Source organism: Gallus gallus, chromosome 1 (assembly GCF_016699485.2).
Source record: "Gallus gallus isolate bGalGal1 chromosome 1, bGalGal1.mat.broiler.GRCg7b, whole genome shotgun sequence".
NCBI lineage: Eukaryota > Metazoa > Chordata > Aves > Galliformes > Phasianidae > Gallus > Gallus gallus.
In genome coordinates, this window is record NC_052532.1 from 88839616 (window position 1) to 88866285 (window position 26670).

A 26670-nucleotide genomic window follows, 5' to 3' on the forward strand; every position below is an offset into this window, starting at 1 on the left:
TTTGTTCAAACCTTGGGGAAAGGAGAATCAGAGAAAGAAGCTGATCTCGAGATTGTTCTATACAGATATCTGCAGACACAGGAGAAGATGTAGAAATAAGCACCTGGGCCATTTTGGTTTTTTTACAAGGCACAAGTTATTCGTATGTACAATAATCTATCAGGAAACTAAAGATAGAGCTGACTATCTGGTGACAGCTTAAGTCTTGCTCATGTTTTTCCTCTCAGCTGTGCATACAGTAATTAAGAGTGATATAGCAGTCAGCCAATAGTAGTTTTGCTAATCCTAGTTTTCCTGTCTTTTCCAACAGATTGAGAGAGAAGGGATTGCAGCAAGTGAGCTTAATCCTCTCAAATTGCAGGGCACTCATTTTTGGAGGTCAGGGGTTCTGCAGATAAGCATGGAACAAAGCATTAGCAATATACCTTTTCCAGCTTCTATTTTAATTGTCTGCATGCTTTGAAACTACTAACTCTTTTATTTCCTGCCTTATTTTCCCCCTAGTCAAGATTTTTTCATATATCACCCACCTGAGAATTTGAATTCTTTACCTTCAGGCTGCCTTGGCAAGATGAGTAAATATGATGATGTTTGTTACTCCAATGGTCTTGCCCTTGTCCACATGAAACTGATGCTTTTACCCTCTGAGAGGTGTCCTGAATCACCACAGATTCGGGTTCTCTGAATGTATATATTATAAACAAAGTAATAAATACTGATTTCATTTTTGGAGATGATGACAAAGAGATTTTATTCACTCTGAGCTCTTCCGAGGGGTTTCTTTTCCCTTAAGGAGAGGGCAAAGTGTCAGTCAGTCAGCAGTTTCTGCGCGCAATGGAGGTAGACTTGTAGGAAAAGAAGGGGAGGGTGTGAACAAAGCAGTCTGTTTACAGTTGTATTTTGCCTTCCTGAGCTGAAAGGATTGCTTTCCAGTTAATCCCTTCTGTAGTCATCATGTGACCTGTGTTTGACTTCGGTTGTTCCATTTTTGTTTTCTGGAGTAGAGTTTCCTTGGACCTCTTCTGTGTCGTTGTCTTTTTTGTTCCCTCTATCCAGCTTTGTTCTTTGCTATATACACATGAAGGTATCCTATGTAAAAAGTAATTTCCTCACACGAATCCTCAACTTTCTTCATTCATTTTTACTTTGTGCAGAACTCTCTGAAGTTGTTGGCTTGTGGACTCAATACTGTTTTTAAGTCTGAACAGGAAATACGTTAATTGCTTTGCAGTTATGTTTGTTCTGCTGTGCAGGTTTAAGTCTATCACATTTAAAACTGGAAAATTCAAGTGATCTTTGGAATTGTGTGTTTTCTCTCTTTTATAAATATTTCTGTGGATTCCATCAGATTCTTTAGAAATTACACCGTTTATTCTAGATCTGGATTTTTTTTTTCACATGTAAATTGCTTGTGTGTCCTTTGCACTGTGGCATAGGTTATCTTACCATTGTATTTCTGAAAGTAGAGGGTAGCTTTTCTGTGTTCAAATAATGGGATTTGTATCTTACTCCAGCAGTTAGGAAAACAAAGAGTTACAGCGATGGCGACTTTTCCTCCCCACCTTCTTTGATTGCAGATCAGCTGGCTCCAGCTTTCAGCACTATGGCAAGGATGAAATGAGAGAAGCTTGGTGTGCGAGCCAGTGAGCAGTACACTATTACTGGTTTATGTTTAAGGAATGAGGTTCATCTAGGATTTTGTTGTTACGTTTCTCAGAAAGCATTTGTCAAGGCATCATGACACGGGCTTTCCCCTCCAGACGGGTTTCTGTGTACAGCATACCAGCTCCATACCACCCTGAGCAGGCTGATGGGCAGGTAAGAGACAACAGTTGTGCTTTACAGCAGGGGCACAGTAAGCTATCTCTCTGGCATCTTCTGATATGTATAGACCTCTGTTGGTGTGTATTGATCTCTGCTCTTCATATGCAATTTCTAAAGTGACAGCAATTCTTTCCTCTCCTCCACTCTGACCTTTTATCATTTGAAATGCAAGACAGTGAAATGCATGGTTTTTGTGTGTGACATAATATGAAACACATTGTCTTAATCTATTAATTTGTATCTGATAAAAACTAAAAGAGCAAATATACTGAAAAATGATGCAATGGGTCTCTTTGTGTTGTCTTACCAACTGATGCCACCCTATGTCTTTCTTTAGGAAAATCCATACCTTCACTACTGCTCATCTTACCAAAAGGGATTGTGTCAGAAGTACTATTTCTTCAAATGGATAAGACCGTGTTTCTGGAGAAGATGGCTTCTAGGAATATTATCTCTAGTTTCTTTATCAGTTACAGTAATGGTGCTAGCCCTGCGCTATTCGTTCTGTAAGTGTTATTCCCCAGCACGGTCTGGATGGGATGGTGGTTTTGAACTGCGTGAATGGTTAGTTTCAAAAGCTCTGTGCTAAGCACTTAATGTGTGTGCAGTCATTGAATTTCATTTCTCCTTAACGTCTTTGCTGAACAACAAAATGCACAAAAATCAGCAGTGTTGATAGTTGCACAAGAAGGCGTGTATTTTATTCCTAATTTTTGTCTCTGCTTCTGAATACTATGATTATTTAACGGTTATCTTTCCCAATAGCCTTGATGAATTCACAGCCTGCCTTTCCAGTCACTTTTTCAAAACAGAGTGAGTTCCTAGTTTTTGTACACTTTTTCACAGAGCTCAACTCATAGCCATGAAATCATCTCTCTTCAGGAGGAGAGCCCTGCAAAAAGGAAGCTTGACAATTAAAGCATTACTGGTAGAAATGCTTATCTGAACCTATACCTTGATCCTCTCCTTTCTTTTGGTCTAGCAATGGACTCGGAACTCTGGCTGTTAGTGTACATTTCTCTTCAGAACTAATGCTTGCTGATGCCAAAGACAAATAAATGCCTCTGCAAATGTCTTGTTCTGGAACCTTTTCTGTAATGTTATTAGATATGCTGATTTTTGATGCCTTTTTTTTTTTTTTTTCCTCAGCTCCATCTTTCTCTTTAATATATATTGGTGGAAGTGTAGAAATTCCTAATCTGACTTACACAAATGATCTCAATGATCCCAGCTCCCAGAAATTCCTCCTGCAAGCAGAGGCAATCCAAAATTATGTAAGTCCCCACATAGGTATACCAATAATTCAATAATATTTATTGCAGAATCAAATTAAGATTGAGGAGAAGACTCCAGTTTGAGTCACAATTTTTTATTTTTTTTTTCCCCAAATAATGAATTTTAAACATGTATTGTGAAGGTATACGGCTTTAGGAATGCAGCTAGACAGCTGTCTTTCTGTCTTACCATAAAGACAGCATTTCTGGGGGCTTTATGATTATGGACAAATTATTATTCTTGAAGGAGTTTGTTCTTTTGTTTTGTTTTTATATACTTGAAAATTCTCCCTTGCTACATATTTTCTCTTTGAGCTGCTTTTGTTAGTTTTCAATTATAGCTCAAATTTAATGCATAGCCGTTTCGGTTTGTTCTTTTCTTCCCTGAACAGTGCTTGCTTTCTTGTACTGCTGATGTGGGTTCGTATTTTTGAGATCAGTAGTAGTTTCTTCGCTACTTGCAAACAGAAGCTTTAAACACAAAGTAGTTCTCTGTTAGCCCATATTTCCCCAAAAGGCTAATTGAGTGTCTCCAAGCTGCTTTGTACATAGCCAATACACTTTGCTTACAGCCAGATTACATGACAGAAATTTGCCACAAATTTTAGGTAACTAAATTATGTGAAGTCTTACAGCACGATATAAGCTGGCTTGATAAAAGCTTATTTTTCATGGTTGAATATCAAGAACTTTCTTAATGTTCCTATAAATGTGATCACTTCTAATGGGAATGTGTGTGTCTTTATGATCCCTGTTTGAGACATTTGTTGAAATTGCTTGATTGTGTCTGTCATGTGTAGGGGGTTTCGGAAAGGATGGAATAGGATAAATACTTCCCAATGTAAGACAAGTTACTGACACTAAAATATAACACTTCAGAGTTACTTTCACAATTTTTTTTTACCTGTCAGCTCACAGAATCCTATGAGTGTTCCACCTCGGGAAAGTATTATTTGAAGTCCATAGTGGCTGCTTTCAGGTAGGTACTTTTCCAGCATGTGGTTTAAATATGAGATCTTTAATTGTGTTTGCCTTGTCCTTTTGGCAGATTTTAAATTTCTTACTTTGGGATAATATGCTATGATACTGGGATAATATGCTTCATAACAGGAAATGGAAGACAAAAATGTGAACTGGGTACTAAGATAATAGTGTGATCACAGATTGGTGAGAGAAGTGAAACCTGATTAATGGTGCCTTTGCTCTGTAATCTGTTCATCTGCTTCTGATTATTAGCATCATAGTCCAGCATGGTTTTTTTTCACGCGTCGCTTATTTTGGTTTTCTCTATTCAAGTGAAGATCCTTTTTAACCTTTCAAAAACAAAATTTAAAAGCATAATGTTGAGCAAGGCACTCTATTTAAGCTCCTGCTGAGAAATGTAAACGCTTTGAGCAGATGGCTGTTACTGCCCCAGGTTTCTGAAAACTGGAAGGTCAGTCCATCAGCAGTTTCAAAAGGACAGTTATGATGGACCGTCTCTTTGAATCACTGAAAAAAATACTTTGTACGTGTCTGTACATATCATTTATATCAACAAGAATTGTGTGAAATATTGTATCAAAGCACGGGCATAAAATTATATTGTTGTATGGTATGAAGCCTCAGTTAAAATATACCAAGGCAAATGTGTCTAGAACTGAAATATGGTCTTCAGATAGCTATACAGCAGGGATGAAAACATCCAATTCCATAGAATCATTTGGAGGATTTTCTGTGAGGAGTAGATTTTTGTCTGTGTTTATGTTTAAACAGCTTTTTATCAAAGTTTTTCTAATGTGTATATGTGTAAAGACATATATATATATATATATATATATACCCATATACATATATATATATATACACACACACACATATATATATAAATCAATTGTTGAATGACAGATTTTTTTGCCACCATGTTTAGCTGTAATTCTTTGTGTGGCAGTTCAACTGACAAATTAATGCAAGCCAGAAATGCAATGGAAATCATGTTCAAAATACTACCTAGAGTATATTTATGACACCGATGCTTTTTCCCCATATGCAGTGAAGGAGAGTATGGACTTCGAGCTTACTACTGGAATACATTCTGGGCACCACAGGATATTACTGATTCTCTTAAAAAGTTGATCCCATTGGAACAAAAAGAAATGAGTAGTAAACAAATACCTCACATATTCAGTACTTCTGGGGAAGGAGATTTTGATCTTGTTACAATGGAGCTTTTTGGTAACAATGTACCTGTCATTTAATATCTATTCTGTCTGTTTTTCTTCCTCTGGTTTTCATCTTTGGTTTGTGTAATTGATAGTTACTAAATTTCAGTTTCAGATGCTACAGAATACGATGCGATGCTAAAATCAGGTAATTATTCTTCAATTCCATGTTACTCATATTACTTTTGGGAAAAAAGAAGAAACAACAGAAAAACAACTTGTAGTAGGAAAATGGCAGTTTCTCAGTTACCCTTGTATCCGTGGGGCTTATGAATCAAACCAAACTAGAGATCTTCCCTGGCTTGAAAATAGCTTACTGGCTTTATTAGGATGTTCTGAGTAGCACGGCTGAAATTGAATACTCTGCACTGAACTGAATTGAGCTGTGCGTCCTTGGCATCTGAAATAAATAGATAAATAAATAAATAAGCTACTGCATATAGCTAAACAGGGCTTTGTTTTCCTTGTGTCTAGTTTGTTTGTAGTTAGCGATCATTCAAATACTGTAGAACTTCAGTTGACTCTTCCCGTTTGTTTGTTTGTTTGTTTTAATACCACGCATGTCTCGAGATTGGCTTCCCGTACTTAGTGTTCTCATTGCATGAAGGTAGGCCAAGAAATGGCAAAGGAAGAGGTAGGTTTCTGGCAGAGATTGTAGCTGTTGCAGGAGAGTCCCCTCCTGCTTGCTGAGTGTACAGTGAGCCAGTGGTGATGGTGAAGCTCCGTGCTTTGTTGTCCAGAGTAGAAGGAGAAGGTGATGCAACCTGGAAGGGAAAGGGGTAGATTTGTGAAAATAAGTTAAGAGGAGATTAAAATAATCAAGAAATGCAGGTAGGTGTTTATTGGCGCCACTTCTGAAATTTTCACCAATTATTTATTTTTCAACTTCAGTTTTTCAGCCACTAATCTAGATTCTTTTATATAGCAGTATCCTTTGACCTGTATGCAAAGCCAGGTAACAACAGAACTCTAACTCTGATGAACCCCAAGAAGTCTTTTTATCAGTGGAGGTTGCGAGTTCCTTCTAACTGCGTGGTGAAACTGGTAGTTACCTCTTTGCATGTTGTTGCTTCAGAGGGCTGTGCATCGCACCGTTTGTCTGCATATGATTTCCTTCTTCCTCTGCAGAACAAGATCATTACAAGGTATGTTAGTATGGGGCAAAGAGGTTCTTGAGCTGTAGAGGTGCTCTCTGAAACTGCTGAGTATGAAATTGATCTCAATCAGGCTTCCAAAATGTAAGAGATTCCAAATACAACTTAATTAAAAATCTTGTATAAGGTGTATGATTAAAAAGGTCTCTCATATTATCCACCCTATAATCATTTATAAATTTCAGTGGGTTTAATTTTACATTATGAATAATTTTTTACTGTGAGGAAGTTCATAAAATAGCTGACACAAATATACAGACTTCATTTTTTTAGAGTATTGTATTTTATTAATTGTAGAAAATGCCTATTTTATAGTAGTTCATTCACAGTCAAACCTCTGTTCATAACAGGCTTACGTCTATGGAAGGCTTCATCCCCAGAGTCACTTTGAAGTCCACTTGCATAAAATGAGATCAAACATTATTGTAATTTTCAGCAGCCACACTAATCCTAATCTTCCAGAGTCAAGTTTTATGTGTGGACGTGTTATCTACCATGAACAAAATAGTCTAATAAATTTTAAAATGGTTTCAAGGACAAAAAATAAAATAAAATAACAGACCTATTAGGTAGAGAGGTAGATGTTAGGTGAGCGTGCAGATTCAGTTAGCAGTGTCTGAAATGTATTTATTCAGTTGTGCTTTCAGTTTTGTGAAATGAGGAGATAGTCCTCTTCAGCTCTTTTGGCAGACTTTTGTCTCTGTTCTTAAGCAACAAGACAGTAGATCTCATCACTGTTGGTGGATTGTCAGAACGCCAGGCTTATATAGACTAATTCCTTCTGCAATTAATTAAACTCTTGTTGTCTCCAAATGAACAGCACCACACATAGGTAGCATAGCATGGAGAATCCCATGCCTGATGATGGGCTGCATACACTCTACTGCTGACTGTGGGTTATTTCCCAAAGTGTTTCTCTGTTGTGTAGTGGCTCAGCCTATTATCATCCAGAAATGGATAGTCAACCATATGCATGAAAGCACCAGGAAGCTAGCAAAAACCCACAGGTGTATGATGCAACACGTTTAGAAAACACTGATGCAGTAAGTCATAAATGAACTCTGGATTATTTGAATTAAAGTAGAATAGAAGGAAATGCCACAGATAGAGCTCTACGTCTCTTGTAAAAGCTCTTGGGATGTGAAATCAAATTGAATGCTAAAAAGCTGAAGATACTTTGGTCTCATTACCTGTTGGTAGATGATGTGCAACACTGCTGAGCTGAGCACTTTGAGGCTTTTTCATCACTACCCGTTACTTCTCAGTAGCACAGCTGCTACTGTAATAACCTAATCTGGCACTGCCTTTCTAATATTTCTACAAGTCTGGAAAGTGCACCTGCGAGGGAAGAATATCTGTGATGCTTATTCTAAGTTGCTCAGCAATGATGCAGGGAAATTAGCATCTCATGTAGTATCAGTGAGGTGGAACAACTAAGGGAAAATGGTAGCCAAGGAAATATTCCTGAAACAGATGATTGGATCAGTGTCATTTCTGCCTAGTTACACAAAAAAAAGGTGACTGGAATGCGGGAAGCTTTTTCTATGCAATCTTCCTAATGTTTCAGGTGGTGTGGCTCTGGAGCCTGGACTCCTCCAGTTATACGTTTAATTTCTTCGACTAATGTCATGTTACTTACCTTCTCATTGGACCACAGAGGAGAAAGGAGTATACTAAAAGCTCACTTTCAAGCAATCCCTAAAATCAGTAAGTGACTAACATAAACAAATGTGTAATGTAATCACATTTACTGCTCATTACCTCTAATAACGGCAATACTTCTAGAATGTATTTTGAGGGGAGGGAGCGTTGACATATAAGTCAGTGAATTGTCATTCTGATCCATTTAAAACAAGTATCTGAGAACTGAACAAAGAGTAAAAACACAGAATATCCCGAGTTGGAAGGGATCACAAAGACCATGGAGTCCAACTCCTGGCTACACACAGCACCACCCAAATGGTGTCCAAACACTCTTTGAACTCCGGCAGCTTGGGGTCGTGCCCACAGCCCTGGGCAGCCTGTTCCAGGGCCCGACCATCCTCTGGTGCAGACCCTGTCCCTAACCCCCAGCTGCCCCTCCCCTGACACAGCCTCCATGCTGTTCCCTCAGGCCCTGTTGCTGTCCCAGAGAGCAGAGCTCAGCGCTGGCCCTTCACTCCCCTCATGAGGGGCTGCAGGCAACCATGAGATGTCACTTCAGCCTCCTTTTCTCTGGGCCAAACTATCTATGGGACCTCAGCTGCTCCTCTTATTGTTCCTCATTTGCTTTGCCCTCAAGATCCTCCACCATCTTTGTAGCCCTCCTTTGAATACTGGTTAATAATTTTATGCCCTCCTTATATTGTGGCACCCACAGCTGCATCCAGTGTAGGAGGTGAGGCCACACAGTGCAGAGCAGAGCAGGACAACCCCTCCCCTGCCTAGTGGCAGCACTGGGCCTGATGCACCCCAGGGTATGTTTGGTGCTTTGGGCTGCCAGGGCATGCTGCTGCCTTGCATTCAACTTTCCGTCACCCAGAACGCCATGTTCCTTTCCAGGATTATGCTAATTTTGAATTTGTGTTAGTTTATTATTATTATTGTTATTATTATTATTATTATTCACTGTTTACCTAAAGAAAACCAATAACTATAGGGGATGGGCATCTAGGAGAGAAACTGAAACCTCATAGATGCAGTTCAAAAGCGATGTTCATTTTCAGCCTCAGAACCAATACATTCAAACTTCCTGGTTTACATGAAATTAGTCAGAGGTATCATTTCAGAGGACTGAATGCTTTCTAACTTCTGTTCACAAGAAGGCCAGAGGTAACTTATAAGTAGTAGCAGGAGTATTCACTGCTGTCCATGTTTATTTGTTTCATTTGTTTCTTCCATTCAGTGTCAAAGAATTTTATTTTTATAAGAAAAAAAATACAATAAAATTCCAAAAGAGGTATTCTGTATTTAGCCTCAATGTGATTAATAATAATAATAAGAGAACTTAAGAGTGATTCTCTTAATCCTGGCTAAAACTGAATTTAATCAGTTCACAACCCATTATTCTAATTCTGTGCATAGAGAAGGATCCTACCAGGAGAAGTAGGCTCTCCACTTTAACCCAGCTGAGATAACTGTGTTCCTAACCGTTATAATTCTCCTCCAGTGTGTGGTGGTCATTATATTTCCTGGAATGGAAGTCTAAGTTCCCCTTACTACCCAAGTTACTACCCACCAAACATTGACTGCAGCTGGATCATCCGAGTAAGTTCTGGGAAGTATTCTGAGTTGTGATGAGTTTGCTTTATGTGACATAGGCATAAAACTGGGATAAATGTCTTTTGATGTTGGTGAAATTGAGGGGAAAAAAAGTAAGACCACTGCACATGACTTCTCAGGCACCTTGTTTTCTTCTTCTTGTGTCCAAGTACCAGCTATGGAAGAGAAGGATTTCTGGCTTCCAAAAGATTGAGTGTTGCACATAACTGAAATAAAATGGTGGACCAGATGACAATTCCTAGCAGCTGGAGCAAACTACTCATAGTCCAGGCTTTGTTTCTGTATCAGAGAGAAAAAAGCTCCATGTAAATCATGTCTCAGACAGTACACAGTACACTGTTTCCTTGAGCTGTGCAGCAGAACCTTCTTAAATTCTTTATTTGACCTTCTAAGAACACGTGGTTGTGCAAGCATATTGTGAACATCAGATATAATGTTTTCTGCTTGCTACAGAAAGGTTTACATTTCTTATCTAGCACAGTCTGGCCAAAGGTGGGGCTAAAAATGTTTCTATATATGTTCAAAGTAGAAAAATTCTGTTTATTCAAAGGTCCTGCTGTGAATTATAAAAAAAATCATATTTTCAATCTGTTGATAAGTAAAACATGATTTACATACTATCTCAGCAGCAGGCTTTTTTATTTTGTGGTTGTGTTGTGATACTTTACTTATCCTTTGATTTTTAGGCACCCTTGCCTGCCTACAGGCTCTCATTAAAAATCCTTGCAATACAAATTCAAGAGAAGTCTCCAGGGTCCAGTAAATGTGATAAAGACTGGCTAGAAATTGATGGAGTTAGGTAAGTCAATATACTATTTTCTGACATGTTATTTTGCACTTTATGGTTCTACACATCATACTAAGGAAAAAGGTCTCACCAGGTTTGCTTCCACTGAATTTCAGCAGAATAATACTTACTCTTTCCCCAGTACTAAACATTTGTCATCGTGATAATTTAAGCATACAACTTTTTCTACAGTGGTAAATATTTACTTCATTGTTTCTCATGTGAGCAACAATGAGAACTGCAGGATTTTATGCAGCTGCAGTGGATCTGAGCATTCCTGGCTATGATCTCAACATGGGTGAAGAGCTTGCATAATTTGAAATTTCACTTCCTATGCCAGTTACTCTTTAATAGTTGTAACTGCTTTCAGAAAAAAAAAAAAAAAAAAAAAAAAAGGGGGGGGGCGGGGCAAGTAAAAATGTTTTTTGGAAGAAAGAAAAGAAAAGTGATTTGTCTCTTGGAAGAATTGCACTGATATGGTAATAGCTGTTGGTTTTGGCTACATGATTTCTGTGCTAGATACGTAGGCTCTTGAGTTTGCAGACTCAAATGGAAAATCTGAAGTTAAGCATGCTGAGAAGTGGTTGGTATTTATAAAGCAAACTCTGACAATGATTATCTTGTTCTTCCAGAAAAGTTGCGGATATGGTGGGGTGGAATGGAAGATATTTGTTAATGCACTTTTTAATACTTCTGTTGGGCTGAAAAGCTTTTAACACTAAAAAACAAAACAAAACAGAAAAACATATCTTTATTGCATTGCTTTACAGCTTTTTGGCATTTGTAACCTTCAATAACAGGAAAGGCAGATAGGTGGTAATGGTCAGTTTGGCTGGAAATCAACTCCTTTCACTTTTGCCTTCCCAGATACTGTAAAGATATTTCAGAAAATGGCAGAAACAGAGAATATGGCCATTCTGTTGCTATCAATTTCCATTCCGATGAATTTGTCACCCATAGAGGATTTTATATTGAATACAGAGCCTTCAGTCACACGGAGAGTAAGTGAATACACACACACTTTAAAAGGAGCTCATTGAAACCATTTTTGACAGACAATGCATGTACAAATCAACTTGCCTTTTTGCTTATTTTTGAGAGTAATATTTAGAATGTTATTGTGCATTTAACTGAACAAATAAATCCGAGATATTAGGTGAATGTTGCTTATAGAAGCTAGCACTTAGTTTCTAATTTTACACAAGATTTCCACAAAAATATGATTTCCCACTTTCTGTAGGTCTAATTATTTGCCTTTTTGTCAATGCCCTTACAGTAGCCAAGATGCAACAAGCAAACTGCATGACAGAGTTGCAAAAATGTGCAACTGTTTTGCCAAAAGGAGTTAACCATGAACTTTACGTTCACAACTCCTTATGATCTGAATCAACTTCCAGCTTCAGAGTATAAGTTCTGAGTGAAAGTCAGCAAAGACCTCTTGCTGGCATGTTGCATGAAGATGGCTGGGTTTCTTACAGCCCTTCCTTGACTCCTCAGTCTCCGTGCTTCTGAATCAGTATTAGCGATATTTTTGAGACACCCAGAGGGTGAAACAGGGTTTTTCAGAACGTGGATACATTTATTTCTGACTTTTCTTAGACAAGCCAATATGTTTGCAATATATTCTTTCTAAGTGCTTGCTTTCTACTTATTTCCAGAAGCACTTACTTAATTATTTCCAGAAATATTCTTTTTGTTTCTAAACAGACTAACTTCCTTTTGCTAATGAAATTCCTGGGAATGGACGTTCTCCGTGACTTCAAAAGATCACACTGTGAAACCTCAGATCCTCAGCTTGCTTGACTGAGTGTAGTTCTTTTAATTGGTGACTTAGAAGTATTTACGTATCTGAGATAGATTCTTTTTCTTGCCTCTCAGACTCTTATAGAGGAGTTCTTGCTTTGAGCTACAGTACTGGCTGAGTAGTGTCTTTTCCTCCTACCAAGACAGTAAAGAGAAGAAAACAACTCCAAATTGGAATTGACTAAATAAACGTGGGACAAATTAGCTTAGTCCTTCAGCCTTGTTTAGCTATTAATTTGCCTCCAGTGCTAGAGGAGCAAAAATTAAAGTTGACCTGATCTGAGGAGAAATGATGTGTGCTCGCAGCCCCAAATGCCAACAGGCTGCATCAAAAGAGAGAGGTGGCCAGCAGAGAGAGGGAGAGGATTGCTCCCTTCTACTCTGCCCTTCTGAGACTTATCTGGAATATCACACAAGAAAGATGTATGGCTGTTGGAGTAGGTCCAGAGGAGGGCCACAAAGATGATCAGAGCTTTGGCGCTACCTCTCTTATGAAGAAAGGTTGATGGAGCTGAGCTTGTTCAGTGTATAGAAGAAAAGGTTCCAGGATGACCTAATTGCAGTACTTAAAGGGATTTTATAAGCAGGAATGAGACCAACTTTTTACATGGGTAGACAATGATAGGACAAGAGAAAAAGGTCTTTAAAAAAAAAGAGAGATTTAGATTAGATGTTAGGGGAAATTTTTTACTCAGAGTGGTGAGGCCCTAGCACAGGCTGCCTAGAGAAGCTGTGGATGTCCCATCCCTGGAGGAGATTAAGGCCAGGTTGTATGGGGCCCTGGGCAGCCTGGGCTGGTGGAATGTAACCCTGCCTATGGCAGGGTGGTAGAACTGGCTAGTCTATAGGTCCCTTCCAACCCAACCCGCTTCTATGATTTTTCTAGCTTGTCCTCGGCAGTTTGGATGCACAGATACAGCATACATTCCTTCAGGTAGTCTGTCTGATTAGTGGAAAGGCTGTTCGGATGGTAGCGATGAATTAGATAGTGGTAGGGCAAGTATTTACAAGTTAAGATTCTAAAAAATAAAACAATGGGTAGTCAAGCTAAACTATTTGTAAATACTGAAAGAATGGTTAAAAGTAAGCATGCAGTTTTTAGTTTTGATTTTGTTGAATACTGTGAGAACATAAATATAGGAGAAACTGTACATGCTATCTTGTGTGAGAATTTCAGGAAGTGTGAGAACCAAGGTGAGAAAAAGAAGTATAGGAAACTGTTTCCAGAAAGTGATTGCCAGTGTCTCACAGCCAAAATGGAAAGATATTTATATTGTTGTTCTGATAATATGTGTTACTGGTCATTCCATAATTTCTGTTAGTGATTTAAATGATGGACTAGAGAAGATGCTTATGAAATAAGAAAAGTGCCAGAAATGAGAGGAGTAATGGATTTATGAATGGACCAGGTGACCTGGAGAACATATATAAAGGAAATGATATTCCATTAAAAAATAACAATAATAAAAAATCTGGACTTCAATAATTTGAAGTTCAAAAGTTTGAAGGGGTGTTCATAGCTGCCTGTGGGAAGGCCTTGGCTGGAGCTGGACAGCGCATGTAAAAGAAGATGGGAAACAGTAAAGAGATGCCAGAAAGAGTGAACAGAAAGTAATCCAGGTTCAGAGAGCAGAGCACAAGTTAAATAATGCTGTGAATCTTTCCCTCAGTAGAAGCTAACAAGAAGATAATCTGATAGAAATGGCAAGTAACGTCAAGCTGACCTGTAGCAAGTGAAGATAACGCAAGGCCACTAACTAGATATTTGGATTATAAAGCATTTACAGACCTTTTTTCTTCAGGTTGTACTCCAGAGCAGTTGAACTGTGGTGATGGAAAATGTAAGCATCAGTATAAGAATTGTGAAGGTGATAATAGCTGTGGGGAGGACAGCAATGAAAACAACTGTTGTAAGTATATATTTTTTGCTGTTTTCCAAGAGATGGTGGAAGGCAGAAGTGGAGATGCATTCAGTTTAATTCTTAATGGAGAACTTTCTCATTCAATTTGTGAATCTTCCAGTAGACATGCAGATTAGAAATACAGTTGAATTTTCTACATGTAAGAGTACAAACCAAGGCTTTTTTTTTCCTCTTCAAGAAGTACTTTTGTAGTCAATGTCCACTAACTTTCTGAAAATGGCTTTAAGCAGCCATTACTGTTTGTAGTGGTAGGCATACACCATCTCCCTCCTCACACAGAAAAAACCCAGACTTCTTGGAGGGTTCTTTATTCCACTATTTTTTTTTTCTGTGAGATCAACTTCATTGACTAAGCATATAGTATACGTTTACATGAAATCTTTAGATTTGCCTATCCATAGAGAAGAAGGTTGGTGAAGAGCAAAAAAGGTTAATGTCATCTCTAAATGCCTATTAGTAATCCAATTAAGTACACAAAATCTAGATGCTACTTTCTGAACTTAAAAAAAAATGAATGCATCTTTAGCTACTTTCTGCCATTGCTTTGCTGCTAAGTATTCCCTGCTCTGTTTTGCGGCAGGAATGATTCATACTGCTGTCACAACTGGCTGTCACTGTTTAAGATAAACGATATGCTCAGTCTCCCAATAAGGACCTGTTGTATTTTAACCTTTCTTCTCCTACTGATTCCTGTGCAAGTACAGCATAAGGAATAACCACAAGGATTCACTGGGATTATAAATGAATCTTAAGAGACATCCTCTAGCCTATAATCTCAATGACTAAAAGTAATGACAGTATTGTTATCTGAGATCTCTGCTTAATACAATCTAATTTGCAAAAGAACTGTAAATTCAATTCCCTTCTGATGTGGACCTATTTTGGTAGTCATCCTGCTTCACATCACCAATTATTGAATTATTTACTTAATTTATTATTTCTATGTATTCTTTCTCAGCACCAAGTACCAGTTTCGTAGTAGTAAAAATATAACATGCATAGTGTAACTAGTTTATGGGAGAGTCTAGAGCAAAAATTAATAAAGCAAAATCCAGGAAAACAGTGATTTTATTTAGAAGATCTAATTGCAGCTTGCTGTGTGTTTCTGTTAAAACAGCAAGTTTTTCTCAACTGCTGCTTGATCAGTACCAAATATCATAAGGGATGGAGACATAGTTTTGGGACTTTTGTCCTTTTACCACATACATGTCTTTACAACACATGCTGGGTACTACTAACGTCTCCTTGCATTTTGCCACTGTAATGTTTGCCTTGCTTTGAATCTTAGGTCCTTGCCGTAGCCAGCAGAATGTCCTTGTTTGCTGGAAAAATCCCTACTGCTATTTCAAGGTCACTGTAAACAACTGATAATATGAATCATAGAATCATAGACTGGCTTGGGTTGGAAGGGACCTCAAGGTTCATCAAGCTCCAACCCTCCTGCTGCAGGCAGGGCATGATAGCAATCGATTGGTCAGAATTCCTATGTAACAAACTATGATAATTATTAATAAAAAAATTATTGGAGATCGCTCAACTTTCTGTTAAAAAGAACAAGCTGACTTCTGAATAATACCTGCTCTGTAAATGTGTGATTTGTAATGAGAATAGTGCTAGTAGAGGTAAAACAATAGATCTGACAAGCCTAGTTTACTCACTTTAGAGTTAAAACCAGAATGAGTGCAGCTGAAGTCTGTGCTCTCTTTCCTCAGGGATGACTGAGATTTAAATTAGTGTGATTATTAATCCTTTTCCACAGAGGGAACTGTTTACACGAGCACAGGCTATGACTTCAGACAGATTGGAATGTGTGGTTTTGAACAACTCTTGGAACAGAAGAGTAGGTTAATCATTTGAAGCTATGGCTTTTTAATATGTGACACTCTCTTCTCTCTCATTTCAGCCTACAGAAGTTGCTTCCCTTATACTTTCAAATGTCTTAATGGAAAATGCTTGTTGAAACCAAATCCTGAATGTGATGGGAAAATTGACTGCACAGATGGATCTGATGAAGTGAACTGTGGTGTGGTTAACAGTAATTTAAAAATTAGTTAAAGACATAAACGGAGTTAGGAATTGGTGCTATTGTCAAGTATTACTGTATTAAAAGTTGATAACATCAGATGTGAGTTTAAAAAAAAATTCCTGGTAACATTTGCATGAAAACGTACATCTTAAATTTTGTACCTTCTCATTTTAAACTTACTGATCTATTCTGTCTGTGAGTATTTATTTCAAGCAATGCGTGTTTCCAGGTTGTTAAACTGGTAGATCTTGTTGCTTGTTTGATCTGAATGAAATACAAAGAGTCAGGGAGCAGTGTATGTAAGTAGGGGAAGAATAAGATCTTATTCCAGTAAATTGTTGAAAACAGCCCAGTTTAGGATTGTGCTTAAATGTTTTTCTGGGTTACTAACCTCTTAGGGAATCTGTAAGGGGGACGACAGGCAATGTGTGGTTTATTCCTTACCCACCCATCGAGTGAAAATGAGCAAGTACTCATATCATTTTTCCAACTCTAAGAAAAATACTTCTTCCCCCCGCCCTGCGATGACTTTGTGGTCTGTAAATAAATGTTAGTTTATGTATTAATCATAAGCAATTAAAATAACCTTGTGTTCTCCTTTGCTACTTTTTCCCTTTTATTTCTATTAGCTTGTGGAAGAAATCTGTTTAAGAAAAACAGGATTGTTGGAGGTGAAGATGCACAGTCTGGAAAGTGGCCTTGGCAAGCAAGTTTACAAATTGGAGCACATGGACATGTCTGTGGTGCATCTGTTATTTCCAAGAGGTGGCTTTTATCTGCTGCCCATTGCTTTCTGGATTCCGATTCCATAAGGTATGGAAAAATTACGCTGCCATACACTTCTCCAATTTAAAGTTTGATAATTTTGCAGTATTGCTTTCAAATGTCTGTAGTAGGCATTCCATGTTCTGATAAATTGAATCAGGTATAACTGTGATGTTATAAGTACATGAACCCTTGGTGTATTATGCATGATTTGGAAGTCCCAAATATCTGAAGTAATTTTTCTGCCTCTATCTCCAGTGAATCCTGCATGATAAAACACACTGCTTTGGTTTAGGATAAATGTTTTTTTTTTTTTTTTTTTTTCCCAGTGCCTATGGCCTTTTTCTCCCAAGGAAATGATTCTTAAGGAATGTGTAAAACTAACCGGTGTTCATTTTAGATAGTGTAAATTGAAAATACGTGCTTCTGATGTGTGACAAGGCAGAGAGTTTAGTAACGCACCTTGTGACTTCCAAGGCTCCGTGGTTACATTTTGAAAAACAGAAAGCCATACATTTTAATTTCAGTGATTGAAAGTATTCAGTCACTGAGACTGAGATTGTATGCATGACAGTACGCTAGACATAATTTACAGTAAAGATTGTATAGCTTTTTTGTAAGATAATCTGGTACTTGTGCAACATATGACACATGTTCAGACAAGACTGAGATAATATTTTTGCTTGTCAGGCACATCACGGTTCTCTTGATGCAATGTGTACATGAGTTCCAGTAATATGACTGCATATTAGTTTTTGAGTTGGTGACTAATGTTTTGTATTCCTTTGCTTTACACTCAAGGCAAAACAATTGCCTTCATGCTCACCATTTTACTAAACCACTAACATTGCAGTGTTGCATACAATTGTGGAAAATGCATTAATGCCCTCGGGAAAGAGACTACACTGAATAAAGGTTGTAAATACCGCAGAGACAGATACAGCAGTGCATTGCTTGTATCTGAGATGTAATCTAGCTTTTATTCAACATAGAGAAGTTTGTTCAGAGAATTTCCCTGAGCTGTATATATATATCCCAGTTATTCTTAATTAAGTAGATGACCTCTCTTTTCATGCACAGAAATGTGTATGTGTATGAGGATTTTTCCAGTTCTGTATGCTCTGGCGCATCTTGATTTGACCTGAATTCTAGTATCTGAGGCCTAACAGTTTCACTCCATTATCAAATGATGTAATTACAGTCAGAGATTTCTCAGAATAGCTGTCTGTTTGTGTGTTAATTAGAGTTTTAATGCATGTGCTTTGGACAGTAAACGCTTGAAAACCGGTGACATGCAGCAGTAGGTTATGGCTGCAGCTAAAAAACTACATTCAAGTTTAATTATCTAATCTGCATAAAGTAATTTTATAATTAAAGCAGACATGTTATTTAACAGAATTTTGACCAAGACCCCAAAGAACCATGGCTAGTGTGAGAAGAATATGTGCTTTTGAGGCTTGTGTGTCACAACAGTTGACTTTGGCCTATTTCCTCGCCCAGAAATGTCAATAGCAATACTGACTTTTACCTGAGACAAGTGTTGTTGAAAGTATAAATGTGTTGATAACAGAGCTCTGAGAAACCCATTGCTAATAGCTCAGTCTGGTTTTGCTTTGATCATTGTCTGTGGGCAATCTACCTGTCCACGTGTCCCCTTCTTGTTTTACGTAAGATTTGTTGTAACGCTATTTATGCAACAGATTTCTGGTGGTTCAGTTGGGGTTGATCTCTGTACCAAAAGAAAACCGTACAGTCAACTGCATTACAAAGCAAAACTGCATGATTTGCCACAGCATAGCATGTGTGATTCTGTTTTCATCTGAATGAAAGTCAGCTATGAAAGTATTGCAGAATACACAGAGTGCTTTGCTTACTGTAAAGAGGACTGAAAGATGTGCTTTTCCAGGAACTGATCTTATAGCTCCAGGACATTACTTTCAAAATGGTAATTTATACCATTACTTAATGTTTAAGGAGGTAAAGACTACAAAACATCTATCTTTATAAGTGGTATTATACTCCATTCATTTTGTTTTGATGAATCTTATCAAATACCATACTGTTCATAAAATGGAGCGAACTGACACTGCATTGCTTTGCAATGGGTTGTTCTAAAAACATTCTCTTTACAGATACTCTGCTCCATCAAGGTGGAGAGCATATATGGGCTTACACACTGTTAATGAAAAGAGCAATCACATAGCCATGAGATCGATCAAAAGGATTATTGTCCACCCACAGTATGACCAATCTATCTCAGATTATGACATAGCCCTGTTGGAAATGGAGACACCTGTATTCTTCAGCGAGCTGGTACAGCCCATTTGTTTACCAAGCAGCTCTAGAGTATTTCTTTATGGAACTGTCTGCTATGTAACTGGCTGGGGAGCCATAAAAGAAAATAGTATGTTCATTTCCTGGATATACTTCTTGCAATTTTGGCTTAATTTTAAACATTAACAATGAAATATTTATAGTCCTACGAGAAAATACTTCTGGTCTACTTGAAAATGTCGAAATAGCTAGGCTATAAATTCTGAATATACTTGTAGTGTGCAGTAGGTATCAATACACATACTCTGTATGGGGGTCAGAGATGATGTCACAGATCACTGAAAAACACGTATGTTACATTTACAATAAACGAGCCCATTTCCATCTTCATAGTTCCATTTATCCAGTGAATAGTAATAATCTACCTTCAAGTCAAGAAAACAGGAACTTGGAAATACAGAGGAGAAAGACTTTGTCTCTAAGGCTGTGGTTAACAATATGGAGCCCCTGAAATAACTGCAAGAATATGGTGGCTTTTGGAGTTGTCTGTCTTAACCAAAGGTAAATTCACGTTTGTCCCAGGAGGAGTGCTGACTGTGCAGATCAGAGCAGCATGCTGCAGTGAGGAGGCAGGAAAAAAAGCAAGCAGAATTAGAGAGAGCCACAGAGGAGCTTGTAGGATCTTGGCCCTATTGCACCGGAGCCGGCTTTGAGACTTGAGTGTAGACAGCTCCTCAGCATTGCATTAGTCTCCACTGTTATGCTGAGATCAAGTGCCTCACGTTTAATCAGAAGCCATCTGCTGTGGTAGTGTTGGCTTTCCTAATATGCGAAAAATAACAAATAAATAAATAAATCTAAGATAACCACTTAATAGCCTAATAAGTTGCAAATGATTTTTTTTTTCAATGATGCCTTCTTATACGATCCTTTATCAAAATAATTTAGGTAATATTTAAAATCAGTCTAAAGGTATGTGGGAAAAAAACATATTTTTCTCTCTTGCCTATTTCATTCCCAACTCACCCAAATAGACTAATGAGTAAACAGACTTCTGTTCATCCAGATATTGAAAAGGTTGTGCTCACTACTGGGGCAAAACATGCCTAAGGATACGTAGTTCACAGCAACACCTTATGCCAGTGCTTTAGTATAGAATCAAGCTCCTAGTATGTCTTGTGACTTACATGCTTGAATTTCAGTCCCCTTTTGCTTCCAGTTGCATTCCTTGGCTCCTTATCCATAAGTGAAAGGATGGGAAACAATGCAGGAATTTCCTTGGCTAAGCCATACACAATGTTTAGAGACAACCATAGTGGAAATAACAAAAAGCTTTGGGAAAAAATTGAAATGGCATTCAAAACTAGTTACGTTCAGTAGTATGTATTGTATTATTTTTATAATTCAATGACTTTTTACTACTTTGTGGCAGAAGAAGTTCATAAGAATAAAGACTGAGGAAATGGAAAGGGAATACTGGTGGTGCATATGGACTTCTTTGTCTAAAGATGTCTGTGTAGACAGCAGTGTTCAAAGTTGAGAGCAGGCCCCAATTAAAGACAGAGGAATTACTCTCCAACTATCAGTTGGGTAGAGTTTGAGTTTGGAGCAATTCTCCTTTGTTTTAGCAAGTGATTTCCATTGTAGAAATCTCTACTACTGTCATCTCTGCAGCATTTGTTTTTTTCCTAGGTCATCTTGCTGGAACACTGCAGGAAGCTAGAGTGAGAATAATTAATCAAAGCATTTGCAGCAAGCTGTATGATGATCTCATCACATCACGCATGCTCTGTGCTGGGAACCTTAATGGTGGCATTGATGCATGCCAGGTAATCTGGGGCTTGTCAAGAAACTGAAAGTAAATGTTTACTTTCATTGGAAAACTTCAGAGTCTGGGGTAGTATTTTTGTTTCTTTTTTCCCCCTCCTTAGTAGTAGGAGAGTGAGGTGTCCTGAATGTCTGATTAATTTAACATGGCAATTAAAGATCTTCAAAATAAGAAAGGAAAATTAGCATAAATAATATCTGAAACTCTTGAGAAACACTACTTCGCAAGACAAGGATTAAAATGTGTTGAGAACAATTCTTTTTCCTTTCTGACAATTAATTTTCTTATATAGTAGCAGTGGTGTAAGGATAAAGGGAATGAAGCTAAGTCTACCTGCACTTTTTGCTATTTATGTTGATTTTTTTTTTTCCTTGTTTGATATCTGGGTGTTGGGATCATAGCAGTCTGATGAGAAATGTACTGTTACAGTTGCAAACAAATACGAAATGCAAAAGGTAAATTTGATAAATGCAGTCGAAGTGCTGCCTCTTTGTTTCATAAGTTTATTCATGTGTATAATTAGTTTTGATTACATCATGGTATCATGAGTTATATGACCTAGTTTATTTGTGCACACAATCAGAAACTATCCTTTGGACATACTTCATCTGTCTCAACTCTATCTTCTTTTCCCTCCCTAGTTGTTAGACTACTTCTGCTATCTATCAGTATTTAATTTTACTAAGATGAATATCCGCTTTCTGAATTACAAACACGGTCATTTTTCCAGATTCTGTGTAAAGGGAGAAAAACATGTTACTGAATGTAGACAGTGGTAATTTGATATTTAGAACTTTTGCATAATATATGAAGTTTATTGGTTTAATGCAATAGGTTATTTTTTACAGTATATAACTCTTAATGGGTCAAACTTCTGTTTGTAGGATCCTCTTTCAGTCTTTAGGTTCTTATTCAGTGAAGTATTATTTTTGTTAACTTAATGTTCCATTTATGTATAATCTTAAACCTTAGAATTGTTGTGTTTAAACATGTTGTAATACACCTAAGGCTTGAAGTTCCTCCAAAATATGTGTTGCATAAAATGTGCCCTTAGATTTTTTTGATGGATATTTTAACTGAATTTGCTATAGGCCATACTGTTTAATACAGTTTCCAATATAATATGCTATGTTGTGTCCCAGTATGCTGGCTCTCTGGGCCTTAAACTTCTTCTTCTGTAGCAGATTTATTATTTATTTTTCTTCTGTCTCCATCATATTTCCTGTGCAGTGCTTGAGATGAATGACGTTGAAGTTCAGGAAATTCCCACAGCACCCTGAAAACCCTTGTATTGCAATTCAAGCCTTGTAGGCATCCTTATTTGTTTTATTTCTTCATGGTCATATAACCTGTGTAGTGCATTCACAGTTCATGTGAATTTTCCAAACAGCTTTTCTCTTTAGCTGATGTGGTAGTTACAATGAGAAATAGTGTATATTCTTTCTGGCTTAGTTATCTTATCACTCTTGGGTGTTCTTTGGTTTTACATGGTTCCTCTTTCCAGGATCCTTCCTCTTTCTACCTTCACACAGCTCCTTCTGTCTTTCACAAGCAGCTGTATAACTGGCCAGAATATATAGACTCCTTTCTCAAATTGCCTCTAGATCAGCCTCTTTCATAATCCAAATTGCCAGTATGACAGCACCCTGAAAGAAAGGATTAACTGTTCTGGCTTCTTCTTTATCAATAGATAATTTTGGTTGGTTGGCTTTCTATCATTGTTCCTTTCTGGTACATGGCTTGCTTCTGGCCTCTTGCATGTTTTAGCTCCAACTGGAGGTAGCAGAAAAACCCCAGGCTCAATCTGGAGGCTGTTAACTGCCTTGTATACATCAGGAGAATCTGAAGATATGAGCAGCATTTATAAACTGTTCAGAGTTCTGTGAACTATCTGTTCACTGAAGGCATGCAGTGAAGGTCACAAAGCATTTTTGAGCCTAAATGTGTTTTGATCTTGTGCACTGAACTAAACTGAAATCTTTAATTTTCTATGTTGTACAAACCAGAATGCTCCCTTTGAGAAGCCAGCTCTTATTTGCATGTCCCTTATAGTCTTTGTTCCTTTCCCTCACTCTGTGAAAGTGCTGCAGACTTGAAAATGAAGCTGCTAATACTTAAACACACCTTTCCTTGACATCCTTCTGTTCCCGTTTAACATCATAAGGATTTTTGCTTTTCAGATTATGACCAGTGGTAGTAGAGTTCCCTCTTTCTATCCCTGTCTTTTCTTCTCCCTATTCAGTTTATGATGAGTTGCTTTATGAATCCTGTAACAAGACACCAGTGGGGAGTAATTTTTCTCCTTCCTCTTGCCTTTGCACTGTGTTGCTTAGTGTGCTAATTCTATAAATTAAATCGAATAAATTCAACATTTTACGGTGCTCTGTGTGCGTATGCTAATGGCTAAACTCCCTTTGTTTCAGGGAGATTCTGGAGGTCCCTTGGCCTGCACAGGAAAGGGAAATAGATGGTACCTTGCTGGCATTGTGAGCTGGGGTGAAGGATGTGCGCGACGCAATCGTCCTGGTGTATACACTAAGGTGACAGCACTTTATGACTGGATTCGTCAGAATACAAACTGATGTGCCAAGGAGAAAATGCAGATCATCTTCATTACAAAAACTGCTTCCTACATTATCAAGTACATGAACATGCTGCTGGCTGTTTCACTGTGGAAAAAAAAGCACTACCTTAATGCAGAAATGATCATTTGTCATTCACCTAGTGGTAACTGTTTGGATTCAGACCCAACTTCAAATAGCTTCAGGTTCCTTATGGATTCATACATCTTATTCCCTACCAGTGGAAACAGAGTTCCCTTACAAATTAAATTTGAATCTGGGAAAAAAAAAAAAAAAAAAGTCCAGCCAAATTGTTTTGGTAGATCTTCTTCCCTCCTTCCACCTCTGAGATGTATGTGCATCTCTTTTGCTATCTACCTTTGCATAGGCATATACGGATATTCATGCTCACATCCCATATATACTCACATATATTCCCTTATTGATGTTACAGGATTCTAAACATGAATAATTCCTTTGATTTTTTTTTTCCAAACTACAAATAATATGATCAGTATAGTATACAGATTTGAGATGAATTTGTGCTTTAGTTTTGCTGCCACTTCATGGCTGTTCTTTTCTGGGCTGTAATTTCTGGACTGTCTTCTCCTGTGCTTTTCCTAAAATCACCAAATACTTAGCTCACAAATGTTATGATGGGAAAAAAAAAAGTTAAAAAAAAAAATGGAAGAGCATCATTATGTTCTTGGAATAGTAAATAAGAGGAAATAAATACTGAATTTTAATTAATTAAACTAAAGAAAACTGCATGTAAAAATGCATCGTGAATTATGCTTTTTTAAAGTTCCTAGGGAAGACCTCGTAAGCTATCAGTTCATCAGCAAAATGTCAGGAATTTAGAATACTGTCTCATTCCTATCACTAAAGGCTGCAAGTACGTATTTGTGCATGTAACTGATTAAGATAAATCTGTATATTTGCCATCATTAATAATTGTTAATACCAAGGCTATTTATTAATTGCCTTCTTTGATGTTAGGCTGTGATGAAATCGCCTAAACCAGAATGATTTCCTTTATAGAGGCACTGGCAATCAGATCTCAACTGCAGGGCACTCTGGAGTGTAAGTTGGTTTGTATCCAAGACATGACTATCTTCTTTTTTTTTTTTTTTCCTCCACCTCCAAGCAGCTGAGGGCTCACTTAGCACCCATGCAGAAAGTGGTAGGTGGCAACTGTAGTGGAACTGTGTTGTGTTGTATCAGTCTTCAAACCAGCATAACATTGGTCTCTGGGTCATAGAAGGCCAATGTCTCAGTGGCTTCAGTGGGTGCTAGAAAACTGCACATCCACCTGCCTAAAATGAAAGGCTACAGCTGCCTGAGGAGAGAAGGTTCCACATGAGCAAGCCTGGATAAAATGCACAGTGGCATTCCTCTGGGAACAGTTTGCAAGCAACCTGTTTCAGGACTACTGCTTTGCCAGGAAGTCTTTCTTGTTGAATCCAGTTCTTCTAGTAAAAGCAAACAAAATCTTGCAGCTCTGAGACTCTCCTGATGAACGTGGACACCTTCCTCAGTCTTTATTGCTTTCTTACCTTCTCTTTACACTGAGAAAACACTTCTAGGGTCTAATGTCTCCAATGCGTAACAAGTGGATTTTCTCATCTCTGGCTCCAGCATGCTCCGTGTATTTTGACATTCTTCTGGTGGGTTTGTGCTGCTTTCCTTTAGGTCCTCGGTCTGCAGTGAATCGAGTTTCAAGGTCATGTTCTCTGTTTTGTCTCTTTTCCTGGCCGGAAGAAAGGGTTGTGCCTGTATGGCCTCACTGCTCTGAAAGAGATAAAAAAGGAATTAAGAGGTCCTTGGTCTCAATGAAAGTAGAGGAAATGACAGCCACGCTTCTGTCATAAGATCATTGTTTCAATCTTAGCAGTATTTAGCTTCGAAAACTATAACCTGTGATGAAGCCTGTAAGCCAAATCTACCCGATTTAAAGATTCCAAAGCTGTTTATGATATTTAATAATTCTGGCATTCAGTTTAATAAAAGATCTGTCTGCATTTTCTAGAAGGTCTTAGAATCGTGCTGCGTATTTGGAAGTGCTTAGCTTTTAAAACAGGTGAAAAAGATGAAGCTGGCAACTTGAATATCAGTCCTTTCAGGTCACAGCATGCTTTTTTTCTAGAGCACATAAATATGTGGTTCTTGTTTAGCCACTAGTCTTTGGGAAAATGTGCGAATGAGTTAGTACTGTAATTTTCACACAGTGTGCTTCCTGTGTCTAACAGGGATGCTGCCTCTCCATCCTTTCTTGCTATGGTTTTGGGCATTCCCCTCGCAGCTACCCCTGCAGCAATTCTTGTGTTAAGCTTCCTGCCTAAACGATACTCAAATTATATTCTGTAGGGGGTTTAGTAACTATAAAGGCGTAAGTCATTCACTTCTTCTTTTTCAATAAACACATGATGAAAATGTAAGTGTCTGTGTTTCCTTCATTTGGTTGTGCCTCTGAAACTCTAATCCCCAGATATGGTCAAAACTGCATTTGTACTTTGGAGTATACCTTTTTTTGTAAAGCTGAGCCAAACCTGCCTGCATTACAAATGCATGTATTTAAGGGCATTTGTTTCTTCTCCTTATTTAGAAACAACAGTTATCTTCACTTCAGAATAAATAGCTTTCCTGCTGTTCAGTTTGAGATAAGAGCCTAGGCCAGAAGGTTCAGATCAGTTCTTAACTTCCCGTTTTATTTAAGAATTTTGCAGTTCCATGTGTCAGAGGGGTAAGTTGCTTCATTGGCCAAAAAAAAAAAAAAAAAAAAAAAAGAAAAAAAAAGAAAACACTAAGTGTGAAAGTTAGATCACCCAGACAATAGAAACTCAGGAGTTCACACAGCGTTCCTTCGGAACGGTGGAATGAATGGACTTTGGCATTTACCGACTGAGATCCATAATCATTAACTCACTTGACTTAGAAAAAAAGTTGTGGTTTCAGGCAGTTTGCCAGGAAGATCTTATATATGAGTGGAA

The 26670-nt window shown here is 37.8% G+C and overlaps 1 protein-coding gene across 9 annotated transcripts; it reads left to right on the forward strand.

Moving 5' to 3' along the window:
• Nucleotides 1-43: 43 nt before the first annotated feature.
• LOC418421 (suppressor of tumorigenicity 14 protein homolog) lies at nt 44-26118 on the forward strand. Of its 9 annotated transcripts, none has more exons than XR_005848160.1 (17): nt 44-1818; nt 2162-2330; nt 2974-3098; nt 4010-4077; nt 5131-5312; nt 5409-5447; nt 6225-6444; nt 8021-8160; nt 9602-9699; nt 10401-10513; nt 11369-11502; nt 14107-14214; nt 16130-16249; nt 16882-17065; nt 19150-19330; nt 20984-21120; nt 23543-23679. XR_005848160.1 is itself a non-coding variant. In XM_416635.7 (17 exons), the coding sequence occupies exons 1-17, from the start codon at nt 1738-1740 to the stop codon at nt 23699-23701; spliced, it is 2349 nt and encodes a 782-aa protein (XP_416635.4). In that variant the 5' UTR covers nt 44-1737; the 3' UTR covers nt 23702-26118. The 9 variants fall into 9 exon arrangements, 7 of the variants coding, with proteins under 7 accessions (XP_416635.4, XP_004938354.1, XP_040523149.1 ...); XM_416635.7 differs by having other exon boundaries at nt 19150-19421; nt 23543-26118; XM_004938297.4 differs by having other exon boundaries at nt 16130-16246; nt 19150-19421; nt 23543-26118.
• Nucleotides 26119-26670: the final 552 nt, after the last annotated feature.

Bases quoted from the DNA above. Each gene is read 5' to 3' on its own strand.
- LOC418421 (XM_416635.7), top strand. From the start codon at position 1,738: ATGACACGGGCTTTCCCCTCCAGACGGGTTTCTGTGTACAGCATACCA. The intron at 11,503-14,106 runs GTAAGTGAATAC...TTTTTTCTTCAG, and splicing joins AGCCTTCAGTCACACGGAGA to GTTGTACTCCAGAGCAGTTG. The intron at 14,215-16,129 runs GTAAGTATATAT...CTCTCATTTCAG, and splicing joins CAGCAATGAAAACAACTGTT to CCTACAGAAGTTGCTTCCCT.